The sequence below is a fragment of the Cornus florida genome, unplaced genomic scaffold (assembly GCF_030987335.1).
Source record: "Cornus florida cultivar Cherokee Brave unplaced genomic scaffold, ASM3098733v1 CherokeeBrave_3.0.0_Hap2_Chr02, whole genome shotgun sequence".
Classification (NCBI taxonomy): Eukaryota; Viridiplantae; Streptophyta; class Magnoliopsida; order Cornales; family Cornaceae; genus Cornus; species Cornus florida.
In genome coordinates, this window is record NW_026775572.1 from 63698095 (window position 1) to 63713710 (window position 15616).

A 15616-nucleotide genomic window follows, 5' to 3' on the forward strand; every position below is an offset into this window, starting at 1 on the left:
CCATCAACGTCTGGAACTTAACCATGTCCTCCAACTCCTAATCATGAAGATGTCTCTCAAATTGCACATCCTAAGTTGCCCTACCGTTATCAAGCTGGTAACAGTCCGTAACCGAGACATGACTGTCAAGGGATATCGTAGAGTCTTAAAAAAACTCTGGCTAGAGGCCTATGCCCACACCATGGTTCAAGAAGGACTGCAAATGAACCGAGCTGTTCATGAACAGCTCGGGCTCGGCTTGCTAGTAAATGAGCCGAGCCCGAGCCCAATTTTCAGGCTCGTTTAGTAAACGAACTGAGCCCGAACAACGTTGGGCTTAGCTCATACAGGCTTGTGAACAGGGGCTCGGCAAGGCTCGTTGAGGCTCGTGAACAAGGCTCGGGCTCGGCTCGCTATATATATATATATATATATTAATAATAATATAATATAATAATAATATAATATATAGTAAGTGACACATTAAAAAACATGACTTAGCAAGTTAGTATAGCTTGAACTCAAGACTTCATTATGAAAAAACTCCTAACACTCCTACCAGGCTACCACTAATCCACTTTGTGTCTTTAAAGTACAACATTGATTAATATTTACTAATATACATATACTAAATAGATTATCAAAGACAATTTTAACAGAATCAATAACTATACTACAATTTTTTTAATCATTATCGGTAGAAATGATAATTATTTTAAATTAATAATTTACATATCAAAAGCTAAACACCACAAGAATAATATCAAATAAAATAATATTGGAGAATCATTATCATGTTGATCTAAAGCTAAACACCACAATTTTGTTTTTATTAAGTATGAATGGAAATCAAAATTGACTCTATGATTTTCAAAGACTCGTCAATTTAAGTATGAATGAAAATCAAAATTGAGCACAACTTAGATAGATATTTTATAGTCTTTAAATTCAAATATTTATCTATATTATGTTATAAAATATTCAAATATGAATGAAGTATGAATGGAAATCATAATTGGCTCTATTATCTTCAAAGACTCATCGATCTAAGTATGAATGGAAATCAGAATTGAACACAACTTAGATAGATATTTTGTAATCTTTAAATTCAAATATTTATCAATATTATGTTATAAAATATTCAAATGTGAATTAAGTATGAATGGAAATCAGAATTGACTCTATGATCTTCAAAGACTCGTCGATTTAAGTGTGATTGAAAATCAGAATTGAGCACTAACTTAGTCTACTTATTTAATTTTAATTAGCGCCTATATTAATTAACTGTAATAAACTTTTTTAATAATTCAAGTCAATAGAACTAATCCAAACAGATGACTTCACCATCTAGGAACATGCTCCTTGGTAACTGGCTGTGGTTAAGAAGGGGCTGAAACTCTAATATGATATTTTGTATTTTTTTTTTTTTTTTTGTGGAATACTAATTAATTTTGAGAAATAATTTAAAAAAAAAAAAATTTAACGAGCCGAGCCTGAGCTTTTAAAATTAAGACGAGCCCGAGCCCCGAGCACAATTTTCTGAGCTCGTCACGAGTCGAGCCCGAGCAGACCCAAGCTCAGCTCGGCTCGGCTCGGCTCATTTGCAGCCCTAGGTTCAAGCCAAGACCTAATTTGGCTCCCAGATTTCACCCTGAATTGGTTGCATTTTTTAAAATTCATTCCACGCATCACGAGGGGATGATGACGCGTCTAAAGTAGTATAATTGTTTCATAAGATCATAAAAACATAGGAAAATGCTTGATATACAGATAAAATATATTAGTAATTTTATTAATATATTACCTGAACGTTCCCCTTTTGAACGTTTTTCTAATATATTTTTACTTATAAAAAAAAATATATTAGTAATTTTATATAAATGACTCATTTAACTTGATTTGTCTGATTTACTTATGTCATAATCGTATTAGGCTAAGAAGCACGGAAACGGATACGAGATATGGATACGACACGACACGGATATGGTGACATGGCAAATCCTAAAAAATTAGGACACAGCAGGAACAAAACATATAAGAAATATATTTTCTATATATATGATGTTGTACTTTAAGCAATTAAGAGTAATAATATTTTTTACAATCTCATAATGAAAAAAAAAAAAACAAACGTGTTTTGCTGGAAAAAAGAGAGAATGATAGAAAGAGGGTTAAGAAAGAGAACAAAAAAAAACAAGGAGATTGAGGATTAGGGTTTTGTTAGAAAAAGAATTAGGCCTTGGTTAAAAATAAAGGTAAAGAATCCATAGAAGAGAAAAAAACTCATGGGGAATAGAGGAAAAAGGAAAAAGAGACAGAGAAATTTATTGTGAGAGGAAAAAAAAAGTATTTAGGGTTTGTGAAGAACAAGAAGAAGACAGAAAAGAGGAGGGTGAAGAATAAGAGAGGAAAGAAGAGATAGAGATAGAGAGACCATTCACTGGTAGCGAAGCTTGGTTGGTGGGATAACAAGAGAGTCAAAGATGATCGTGCAAGGGTTCGAACGTTTGAATTAAAATATAAGAATAAATATCTAATTGTTTGAATATAAATTTTTATATGAAACAACAAGTTTTTGAGTAATTATGTAATTAAACAACTCATAATATTTTCACTTCAACTCAACATTGTTTCTATAACTTTCTTAAAAATCCCCAAAGAGTAGGACACGTGTCGGACACGCATCCATGGTGTGTCGGAAGCGGGTCCACAGTGGGTCAGATGCTGGTTCACGGCGTGTCTGGATATTCGAAAAAATATAAAATATTGGACATGTATTTTGGCGTGTCCGTGCTTCCTAGGTATTAGGTCAATTCAAATCCGACTTGCAACCCATTTCAACCTGTATAATAGGTAATGTATATAATTTTAAGAAAGTATTATACTGATACCATAAATTAATTGTGTGATTTGTTGATTTAATTTGTAAAATTTAGTTATTCCATATTTATTTTTTGGTGTGATTTGTTGATTAAATTGTAAAATTAAGTCATTCCATAATGTTTTTGTGTGATTGCTGATTTCAATTGTAAAATTTTGTCATTCCATCATTTTTCTAAATTAATATTTAATTTTATTATTTTAGGTTATTGTGTCGTGTTATATGCTAAGGACCGTAATGAAAGAGTTGTGTTTATGTGTGCAGTGCTTGGTCCATTTAATAAATATTTCGTGTTTGAATTGACCCATATAATGGAATACTCTTATTTTGACACAATGCAAGGACCCATTAACATGAATTGTAACCCCTTGTTTTTATAAAATTTGAAGAAAGACTATAATATTATCTCAGAAGATATAATAATGTGTGTTTAATTAAAGAATAAACTAGTGACACATAACTATGTTAACATGACGAATGACATGTATTGAAACTATTGTAAGACCAGGTACTGGAGAAAAAAGTAAATTTCCAATTACTTTAGGTCTTCATCAAATATCATCTTTAAGTCTTTATCACTTTTATTTTAGATGAACTGGGAAAACACGTTTTGGATGAGGTTACTTGGTGTGTGATATTTATGATACTATATTGATATTGGTATTGGAGCTTTCCTGATATCTTACTTGGGCTTGCCATTGGACGCCCAATCGAGAAGGGCATCCATTTGGAATCTAGCCGTGTAGTGGTTTTATAGGAGGCTTGCCCGTTGGAATAAGCAATGCCTCCCGAAAGGGGGCTGGTTAGGGAGAAGAGTGGTTGGAGCTCAAATGAGGTAAGCTATCAATGCAATCAGCTTATGAAAGAAAAAGAGAATCTATAAGGGAAAACAAAGAGCTAGAGAGTAGCTTAAACACCCACAACTCAATCCCAGAAGAAAGGGAGAGATACAAAGTTGCTATAGCAGGCTGAATATATTGAGAATACAAAAAAGCTCCTGAATACAATTTGGAACAACCCTTTTATAAGCCACAAGGGGTGCCCTTGCAAAGATTCAATCTTAACCCTTCATATAAATATATTCTAAGTGAGAGCATTTTGTCTAGCAGAATAAAGACGCTTAAAATGACAAAACGTTCGTTGAAGTGGTCACATGACTCACTTAAAAGGCAAATGACTTGCAAAATAGAATCAGAATGACAAAAATATCATAACTAGAGCTTAAGGCACATATTTAAGAGTTATATAACTGACTTAAGACCCATAAACAATCACAGGAACTGTTCACATCATCTGCTGCTCCTATTAATGCAAAGTCAGTCTAGTCTTTCTTGGATATTCAACTGTTTGAAGATGGTGCTCTTCCACTTGCTCTGCATCAGTCTCTCCGGGTGATAGAAAACTTGACCCCAACTTAGCTAGCATCATTCTCGCTTGAAGAGTCACCTTGATAAGGAATAAAATGACAAACGTTGAAAACATCGGATGTCTTGATGTGGCTGGGAAGCTTCAAACTGTATGCATTGTCGTTAATTCTTTCAAGGACTTCACTCGGTCCAATCTTTCTTGCACTTAGCTTGTTGTACTCGCTAGTCGGATATCGATCTCTAGTCAAAATAGCCCAATAATAATCTCCCATATCAATGATTACACGCCTTCTACCCTTGTTGACACGTTCTTTATACTTTTGATTGTGATCCTCAATTTGCTACCGCACCTCATTGTGAATTTCTTTGATTTGGTCTATCAATTCTTCAGCTTTAGAACTCAAACGACCCATTATTAGAAGTGGAACCAGATCTAAAACATTGTTTGGATTCTGTCCATAAACAATCTCAAAAGGACTTGTCTTAGTTATTCGATTTGTGGACCTATTAAAAGCAAATTATACATGAGAGAGAACTTGATCCCACTATTTTAAATTATTCCAATGTGACTTCGAATCAGATTTCCCAAACTCTTGTTGACAACTTCGGTCTGCCCATAGGTTTGAGGATGATAGGCTGAACTGAAATTCATATCAGACCCCAATTTCTTCCAAAGAGTTCTCCAAAAAATGGCTAATAAACTTCCTATCTCAATCAGAAGTAATGGACTTTGGCACACCGTGTAAACCAACAATTTATTGAAGTACAAGTTAACAATTTGAGAGGCATCCATAGTTTTCCTGCATGGTATGAAATGCGCCATTTTAGAAAATCTATCAATAATTAAGACAAGAATCCTTACTTCTTTGTGTTCGAGGCATATAAAAACCAGCATTAGTAGATCCACCTTTTTACACCTGACAAATTTGACAACGATCAACAATCCTATGGACATCCCTTCTTAACATTGGTCAAGGGTATTTTCCATCAACCTAGGAATAAGTTTTGTCTCTGTCGAAGTGTCCCCATTATGTAGCTGAAGTGGAATTTTCTCTCAAGGAACAATTAGGAATGCATAGTTTTGTTCCTTTAAGGAGAAAACCAGGTTGCGAGCAGTAGTCGGTCCTCTTGCCTTCCACTACCTCTTCATGAATCCTCCCAAAGAATGGATCAACAACATACAAATCCTTGAACGTGTCAAAACCCACAACCTCAGCTTGCATAGATAGTAAATGAGATTTTCGACTTAAAGCATCAGCCACCTTATTCTGGACACTTGACTTATGCTTCCAAGTGAAAGTAAACTGTTGCAAGTATGCTGCCCATTTGCCACGCCGACAGTTCAATGTATGTTACCCATTTATGTACTTCAAGGTCATATGGTCAAAATACAAAACAAACGCCTTTTGAATCGAATAATGTTCTCAATGGTGAAGTGTCTGCACAAAACCATAGAATTCCACATCATTCATAGAGTAATTCAACCTTGCACCACTTAACTTCTTGCTAAAGAATGCCACCGGTCTCTCTTCTTGGCTAAGCACTGCTCCTATGCTGATCCTTATCATTACAGTGGACTTCAAAGACTTTGTCAAAATCTGATAGAACAAGGATAGAGAGCTTCAGAAAGCCTTTCCTCAGGTAATTGGAAACTTTCTGCTGCTTCAGCAGTCCACTTAAGGTTGCCTTGAAGAATAGGATTTCACAATTTTCAGTTGAACCAATTTCAAGAAAATAATGAATTCAGTAATTTCTGAACCATAAAAAAAGTAAAAAAAAAAATACAGCTAAAAAGAAGCCGAAAAATTTGAACGCATGTTACCCATTTATTTATTTTTTGATAAGTAAAACGTATGTTACCCATTTATGTACTTCAAGGCCATATGGTCACAATACAAAACAAACGCCTTTTGAATCAAATAATGTTGTCAATGGTGAAGTGTCTGCACAATTCCATAACATCATACATAGAGTAATTCAACCTTGCACCACTTAACTTCTCGCTAAAGAATGCCACTGGTCTCTCTTCTTGGCTAAGCACTGCTCCTATGCTGATCCTGATCATTACAGTGGACTTCAAAGACTTTGTCAAAATCTGGTAGAACAAGGATAGAGAGCTTCAGTAAGCTTTTCCTGAAGTAATTGGGAACTTTCTTCTGCTTCCGTAGTCCACTTAAGGTTGCCTTGAAGAATATGATTTCTCCACTTTCAATTGAACTGATCTCAAGAAAATAATGAATTTAGTAATTCCTGAACCATAAAAAAAGTAAAAAGTAAAAAATACAGCTAAAAAGAAGCCGAAAAATTTGAAATATGAAAAGGTTAATAAAAGTATTGATAAGCAAGGGAACTCATTTTGCATGCACTGCACCGATGCTCTGAGGTACAAGCAAACACTTCCTATATTTTTTTAATGAAAACTAAAGGCACTAAAGAGGACTGTGATTCTGAACAAAGGTTCAAATATAAACTGCAAAGGCAAACCTTTAACGAAGAGAAATTTGCAAAATTCCTGGAGCCGAGGCTTTGGTTTTGGGGGTTTCTTCAGGTGTCTTCTTTGATGTAACTGCTCAGCTTTTATATCGGGCGTGGTGGTTATGCGCCCATATCTGTTGCTGCCAATGCCACCATTACCTTTAGGGGTGGCAATTGGGCGGGTTATGAATGGGTGAGTTAATAATGGGTCATTATCCCACTAGTGATCCATTTGAAGTGGGTCATAAACAGTTTGGGTTTTAATTGGGCTAGTGAGTCCACATCCAACCCGATGACCCAAATATTTTTTAAACACTAATGCTTTAGTTGTTGAGAGATTGGGTCCGTCCAAATAAAAAAACTTAAAAATACCTTTAGTTAAACATGTCAAAAGTTTGCAATCATATAATCCATATATATATATATATATATATATATATTGATTTATTTGCAATAAATGCATTGAGAATTCTCCTCAAAATGTGTTTTGAATTCTCAAATGAAAAAAGAAGGAAGCAACTTCTATATACAAATAATAATATATATTCCTCAGTATATGGATATATCATACATGTGCTGATTTGGTAAAAGGTAATTTTCAATTTCTAACACATAAATTTAGAGAATCTATCCTATTTGGGAAAAAAATATGGAAATGAACAGTTTTAACATAAAAAAGAATAAAATCACACAGTTTCATAAGTTCGGAAAATGTAATAAAAATGAATTAATTTTTTTTTGGCGAAAATATAAATGGGCGTTAATATGCCTAAAAACAGGATCTGTTATGGAATATATATGGGAAATAATATTCCTTAATTAGTCTTGCACACTCTTAATATGGAATTAGGATAATCTAGTTGTGCATACCCAGTTCATTAAATGGATTATACACCTTGCTATTACACTACGTGCAAATTTTTTTTTGGCTCTTTTCTTCTCTCTCTAAAATCTACAGCTAATGATATATTTGTCCAGAAGGGGTTTTGTTAATTTGGATTTGTTATACAGAGCAAAAGTTTTAGAGAGAGAGTCATGTAGAGAAAGAAGCATTATGTAGAGAGAGAAATATTAAAGTGGGGAGTAACTTGAAAATTATATAAGCATGTAGCATTTCAAGGGATCAATTAGTGTGGAGAGAGAATGGAGGAGAGGGAACAGAGAGAAAAAAAGGTGAAGAGTTAGAAAACAGAGAAGGGAGAGAGAGAGGAGAGAGAAAGCGGAGGGGGGAAGAGAGAGAAACGAAGGAGAGAGAAAAAGGGGGAAGAGAAGAGAAAACAGAGGAGAGAGAAAAAAAAGGAAAGAGAGAAAACTGAGGAGAGAGAAAAGAGTTTGTGCGGGTTAAGATGGGTACCCACTCTTAATCCATCATTAACCCTTGAATTGAATGGGTACCCACTTTTTACCCATTATTGGCCCACTCACTTAAATTTGGGTGCCCAAATGATTTAATTTTAGTGGGAGGGCTTGGGCGGTTTAATGGGTTTGGGCTTAAATTGCCACCCCTAATTACCTTACATATTCCTGTTATCATTACTCAACGTTTCATGTGCACTAGTTTTGTAGTTAGTGGGGTTTAGTTTTGTGCCAAACGTGAGCCGTCATTGCCTATGTGGAATTTAAAGTTATGGTATCAAGCCTCTCTTTATACCGAGGTTGGATAATTTTCTGTTTGTGAGTGATTTTTCATGGATGCCTGCTCCAACACCATTGTCTTCACTCTAAATTGTTGTTCTGCTTTAGTCTTTTTCATTGCCATTGTTGAATGCCTTCATGTCATGCTCTTATTAACTTGGCTTATGCTTAGCCTGCCATATGTCTCCACCATCGCCCTTGTATAGTTTTAGCTTATAAAATATGAAAATTATGTGGTGAGGGTTATGTTTGTTTTTCTTGGAAGTCTTGATTCAAGGTTGTCCATTCCTTTTGTGAACATTCTGTACATTTTCTAAATTGATGTTGCTCTTTTACTTGCCAGAACAAAATTGGTTCTAAATACAGTGAGATGGAATTTTGTAATTTGTTATCTATAGTCCCATATCCTTTAATATTCTGAGAAGCCTTAACCTTTTGGCTTATTTACAGCGCCTCTCTACATCAGTGTCAATGGTTGCCAAAGGAATCCTTAAAGATCATCTTATTCTATTGGCAAACAGTATGACATGTGCTGGCAACCTAATTGGTTTCAATGCAGGAGGTATAAAAGCGTTATCTCGGAGCCTAAATGTCCAAATACCATTCACAGAAGCAACATTGTTTGTAAGGAATTTTACCTTGTTCTATTGTGCTGTGAAATATCTGATGTATCTGTGTTCTGTGTTTTGCATTTGAATATATACATTTATGTCTTTATTATGTCTGCAGACCCCAAAGAAATGCTTTGAAAGAGCGGCTGAAAAATGCCACGTGGACTCTTTGTCTAGCATTGTTGCATCTTGTTCCTGGGGCAAACATGTGGCTGTAGGTACCGGAAACTCATTTGATGTTCTTTGGGACACACGAGAGGTATTTTGTACTTTTTCCCTGTTTTATTTGTTTGGCTTTATTTTATACTCTTTGGATAGTTGATGTCATTTTTTTTGTCTAGAGATTATTGCAAGTAATATTTAATCTTTGACCATTGGGGTGCTTTATTTTCCTTGTATATCAGTTTAATAATTTGTTTTCCTTTTGGCTAGGTTGGTTTGAATCAACAAGATGAAAGTGATGTTTATAACTTCCTTAATTTGGTGAGAAGCAGTACAAATGAAGAGCTAAACAGCGCTTGTCTTGGTGGGGAAATCGATAATTTTGAACTTGAATATGAAAATATGGAGTCGGGCTTTTCTCCAGATCATAACTCCAGTTTCGATAAGCCTATCTTTGAAGATAATCCTAGCTTTGAAGACAATTCTGCTGGTTGGGGTACAGTAGATTCTGGTGAAACGCTTAATCAGTCAGGGCAATCGGCTGCTTGGGGAAAAAAGATCGCAGCTGAAGAAACTGGCTGGAATAAGAAGAATGGTCAACCAGAGAATTCTACTGGTTGGGCTGCAGTAAATTCTGGTGAAAAGCTCTCTGAAGATAATTCTACTGGTTGGGGTGCGGTGGGTTCTGTTGAAAAGCTTAATCAGTCAGGGCCATCGGCTGCTTGGGGAAAAAAGGTCTCAGCTGAAGAAACTGGCTGGAACAAGAAGAATGGTCAACCAGAGAATTCTACTGGTTGGGCTGCAGTAAATTCTGGTGAAAAGCTCTCTGAAGATAATTCTACTGGTTGGGGTGCAGTGGGTTCTGTTGAAAAGCTTAATCAGTCAGGGCCATCGGCTGCTTGGGGAAAAAAGATCGCAGCTGATGAAACTGGCTGGAATAAGAAGAATGGTCAACCAGAGAATTCTACTGGTTGGGCTGCAGTAAATTCTGGTGAAAAGCTCTCTGAAGATAATTCTACTGGTTGGGGTGCAGTGGGTTCTGTTGAAAAGCTTAGTCAGTCAGGGCCATCGGCTGCTTGGGGAAAAAAGATTGCAGCTGATGAAACTGGCTGGAATAAGAAGAATGGTCAAACAGATAATTCTACTGGTTGGGGTACAATAGAATCTGGTAAAAAGCGCTCTGAAGATAATTCTACTGGTTGGGGTGCAATAGATTCTGGTAAAAAGCTTATTCAGACAGGGCCATCGGCTCCTTGGGGAAAAAAGATTGCAGCTGATGAAACTAACTGGAATAAGAAGAATGACATACCTCTTGTTGACCATTCTGCCGATCAAATTTCTTCAGCTGCGGGAGTTCCAACTGAAGATCAACCTCAAACTCTAGATACCCTGTCAAAGACTTCTGTTGCTAGGGATTCTTCGAATGATGAAGGCTGGGGAAAAGTTGGATTACAATCTGACACAGGTTGGCACAAAGAATCACCTGTCAATTTATGGGGTTCCAGTCAAAATGCAACAGAGGAACCCTCGTATCAATCGTCTAGTACAGGCTGTTGGGGTTCTTCAAAGGTCAGTGGTTCGAATGAAAGGGATGTACAGTCCCAGTGGGGTACACAGAAACGTAACGCTTTCAAGAGAGATCCCACTGAAAATTCACGTAATTGGGGTTCCTCTAGTGGTGGAGATTGGAAAAACAAGAGAAAAGGCCCAGCAAAGTCAGTTGGAGGGTTGAATGATGATTCCATTGCAAGTGGAACTTTAACTGCAACAAGACAGAGGCTGGATATGTTCACATCAGAGGAACAAGATGTTCTCTTGGATGTTGAACCTATTATGCTGTCCATCAGAAGAATAATGCATCAGCCTGGGTAATAACTTCTACTGATTTCTGCTTGTTAACTAATGATTTTCATGCTTGTTAAATTTAGAATATCCAGAATAACATGATTGAGAAATGATCATATGACTTAAGGATGATTAAGGACCTCTTCATACTGTCCCTTTCCCATTTTTCATGAATAGGGAGCAGCACATGATGGAGAATGATAATATAACTTAAGGGTAATTAAGGACCTCTTCATACTGTTCCCTGTCCCATTTTTTATGAATAGGGAGCACCACATTTTGGAGAATATCCCCTTTCAGTTATCCTTCTCATTGTACATCATGCCCAAGTTCCCAAACATTGGATTACATTTTGACAAATTACTAGTAATGCCTCTACATATAGAAAACATGTATTACTTTTTAAGCAGCAATGTTGGCATTTTGGAGCTAGATGCTGATGTTGGCAATTGAAACAGTACCATTATATATTTCCAGACATTTTTTTTTTCTGCTCTTCTTTTTTGGAAATTTGTTAAACATTGCAAAGCCTCTGCACTGATTTGATGTTTTCCATTAGTGAAAAAAAAATATAAATTATGAAGCGAGTCTGATAAAATAACTGTTTGAAGGTACAATGACGGGGATCCTTTACCTCCTGATGATCAGTCGTACATTCTTGATAATGTATTCAGTTACCATCCCGATAAGGCAGTAAAGATGGGAGCTGGAATCGATTATGTCATGGTATGGAAGTGGACGCTGTTCTTGTCAAGTTAGATAAAATTTATTTATATATATATATTTTTCTATTTCTACATAACCTGACCTCATAGTAATCTTATTTAATATTGTTCAGAGGCATGTTTCTAAGATTGTCTAGATAAACAAATTTGTTTGTTTTGATCAACTTAAGCTTATTACGTTTAAACATTAGATAATGCTAATCAGAAACAAAGCTGCTATTAGTTCAATCCTTTTAGGCTAATGAAATTAAACTTATTTTGTGCCAGTGAGTCCCAAGTTTTGTTCGTAGTTACACGGTTGTGGTGTAACAGATGCAGGGCCATGTTGGCATAATATAACAAAATCAATTATCGTGTTAATGATTTTTTCTTTTTCTTGCACATTGGGCCCAAAACGCACCGATTCACAGCCATTTACAACATAATCCAATAAATATGGGTTTTTAATGAATAGTATTGGTCTTATTTTATTTTTATTTTTTGAATTTTGAAGATTATTTAACAAGAGTAATTGACCTATACATGGATTCTTATTAAAGACTTGGTAATTTATACTTTTTATTAAAGTAATGAGTAAAAATAGATGTGGACATGAAATAAATGAAAATCCGTGACACAAGGCATATTAGTATTCAACTCTATGTTACGTTTATGTCAGATCATGTAATGATACTAAAGTGGAGAGCTAAAGTGATTCCTAAAGTGGAGTGCTGGATTGGATCACCACCAAAATGAGTGACGTGGAGGATCTTGGCCTGAGGGATAGCGATAACTCTGAGGGTAATGATGGTGTTAGCCATACTGTTGAGGAGGATATAGGATATCTTGTAGAGCTACTAGAATGATCTGTGCTGATGCTATACCTCTACCCACACCCACAAGGCATCTAAGCCTGAGGAGGCACTTGAGTGTATAAGCCATAACCATAAGCATACCAAGAGGTTGTGGCTACTATAGTAGCTTGTCAGTGCTATCACAAGAATCTGATGAATGCCAAAGTCCAAAAGCTACGCATGACAAAAGACAACCAGTCATCACGACAGTCTCGTATTCTCTGTTTCCTTGTAGAATATGTAGCAGTTCTAGTACTAGGTCATGCTTCTTCTCCTCCTTGTATAGTAGGCAACCTGATGGACAGATTAATCACACGTGTAGTGCTCCGTTCATGCTGCACAGCTGAAGGCACATAATCATGACGATAATATTATATCATCCTCCTCCAGCCCTATCATCATTACTACCTCTCTCACTGGTAGACTGGAGGAACTTACGTCATCACCATCACAGGCACAAGAAGAAGAGTCACCTCCTGCATGCATCTCACCCCTTCCACATCCTTAATCCAAATAAGCTTTCTCACTGAAAGTACTGGTTTTCCTCCCTCCATCCAACCACGGGTCAAGATGATTGTCCTCTTCAAAGAGGTAGAATAGGTGATGGGGCTATATCGTCTTTCAATCCCCTAACTTGGGGGGATATGCCTAATCTTTAGCCTCATTGTTGTGAAGGTATATCAATTGTTGAATCAATTTGTTCCTTATTAGTACTGATGAGGCTGAATCTGGCTTAAAACTCACTGCTGCTGTCTGATTCGGCAACACTGGTTCCTTATAAAATCCACCATTTAACTGTAAACTCTACAATTATCTTGATTAAAATCTAATAAGAGTTAAACATAAGAGAATCATTGACAATATCCATATTATTGAGTGTTTGACTATATCCATATTAGTGTTCATATTTCTTTTTATATCTAGCTAAATTGGATAGCTGTTATAGCGTGGACTCTGGAGGGTTTCTGTCTGTACTCTGCAGGATGTGCACCATATTTGGTTATCTGACCATTCATTAGGATGCTTGATTTCGATTTTATCTGTTAACTAGATTATCATTGTATGATGTCCACCTATTTATTTTACATGTTATCTTGAGAACATTTCCCGTTCGTTTTTGATTTGACAGGTTAACAAGCACAGCAGCTTCCAGGATAGCAGGTGCTTGTACATTGTATCTACTGATGGTCACAAAGAGGATTTTTCATATCGCAAATGTCTTGAAAATTTCATCAGTGGAAAATATCCTGACAAGGCCGAATCTTTCAACTCGAAGTACTTCAGACGGCCTCGTCCTGCTCCTGGTTGGAATAAAGAGCGTAGTCCTGCTCCTGGTTGGAATGGCGAGCGTAGTCCTGCTCCTGGTGGTTGGGGTGGCGAGCGTAGTCCTGCTTCTGGTGGTTGGGGTGGCGAGCGTAGTCCTGCTCCTGGTGGTTGGAGTGGCGATCGTAGTCCTGCTCCTGAGGAAGCTGGACCTGGGAATGGTCAGTAGGCCTGTCTCTTGTGGGCTGGGGCTGTGGATACAGCAAAATCTCATTATCTGCGGTTTTGATGTGTGTATAGGAAGCAGATGCTCTTGAACCCTTTGTGGTCTCGCTCAGATAACTTTGTGAATCTTTATTCCAAACTGCCCTCTTTTTTTCGTGAGAGCAGTTATTTTTTTTTATTATTATTATTATTTTTTCATATTAGTTGTAATATAGAAGCATTTCAACCACATTTTAATGAGATTTGCAGCATGCTCCTTCATGGCCTGTGTAGTGTGCATCCAAGTGTGTGTGTGGGTTGTGGTGGTTTTGTTGTGAATTGAAGTTATAGTCCTTGAGAAAATCTGAAGGTAGTGGTTGAAGGTAGATGGGTTAATATAGATGAAATGTGTGTATTTTATTTATGTTTCTGTTTTGTTCTTGGGACTTTCATAATGTTGTGGGCATTGGTGGGTCCTTTTTTTGCCAAGTGACAGTGAAACTTGCTTTGCTGTTGTGTATAATAGCTGCAGCAGATTCATGTCTCAAATGTTTGACCTTTTAGGCGTTACTTCTGTACAAACTTCTCTGATTAAATAATCAATTACAACTAATGTAGTTATTTATAAGTCTTAGCAATCAAGCTCAAATATTAATTGCACATAAATTACAAATATATATATATATATAAAAACTCAGTATACCCTAGGAGTACTACCGAGTGACTTTACTCGCCCTGTCACAAGAGTCCCTTGGGTGTTGTGATTGTGGTTTTTCGAACATAACTAATTTTCAAAGATCCGATACTGTTATAATGTTATATAACCGACTAGTTCAGTTGGTTTATATTTGCGAATGTACGAATCGTACTCACGTGAACCTTAATATTAGTCCGAATTCAATACTGTGTCATTTGTCAATCGGACATTCGCAATTACGTGGGTAGCATCCTCCTCCACGCCCACAAAAAGGAAACCTGTCAAATCAAAGGCTCCCCGCGGGTTTCTTTCCCGCACTCCCCTGATAAGTAAAATTTGTTAAGAGTTCAACTTTTGTTAAGCTGAAACCACCCACCCAACGTCACTGATAAGCTGCTGCTGCATCATTACCTGAACAAGGAACACCGCTTTCTGAGACGCCTTTTGGTTAAGTAACATCGGAATTTCTCACCGTAAAGGTGAGCTTAGCAAGTTGCAGAGCAACTTGAGGAATGAGGATGATAATTCAATGATGGAGAATATGATGAGACTTGATAGATATATAAAAAAAAAAAAAAAAAAAAAAAAAAAAAAAAAAAAAAAAAAAAATGTACTGTGGATGACTGTTTTACTTCAAATTTAAATACTCTGAATCAACCTTTGGGTGGTTATGTGATTTTGCAAGCTAATTATGAAATTGTGATCGGAATAATAGAAACAACTAGAGTATTATTGTTTTAAATGATTTCGATGGTTTAGACTTAAACAACGTGCTTACCGCTAAATGTATAAGATAAACCCCACCGCCGGCGATTATAACCATCACCCATCACTGCCGGCGGGGATTTTGCAAGCTAATTATGAAATTGTGATCGGAATAATAGAAACAACTAGAGTACTATTTTAAATGATTTCCATGGGTTAGACTTAATACAACGT

At 36.4% G+C, this 15616-nt stretch overlaps 1 protein-coding gene across 1 annotated transcript in view; it reads left to right on the forward strand.

Moving 5' to 3' along the window:
* Window positions 1-14267, forward strand: part of LOC132295150 (DNA-directed RNA polymerase V subunit 1) — a 47412-nt gene extending 33145 nt beyond the window's left edge. Inside the window, exons 15-19 of the mRNA XM_059793286.1 lie at window positions 8788-8961; window positions 9067-9207; window positions 9381-10978; window positions 11567-11681; window positions 13643-14267. Coding sequence (XP_059649269.1) covers window positions 8788-8961; window positions 9067-9207; window positions 9381-10978; window positions 11567-11681; window positions 13643-14005 — 2391 coding nt within the window. The 3' untranslated portion in view covers window positions 14006-14267. The remainder of the gene's footprint in view (window positions 1-8787; window positions 8962-9066; window positions 9208-9380; window positions 10979-11566; window positions 11682-13642) is intronic.
* The last annotated feature ends 1349 nt before the right edge of the window (window positions 14268-15616 follow it).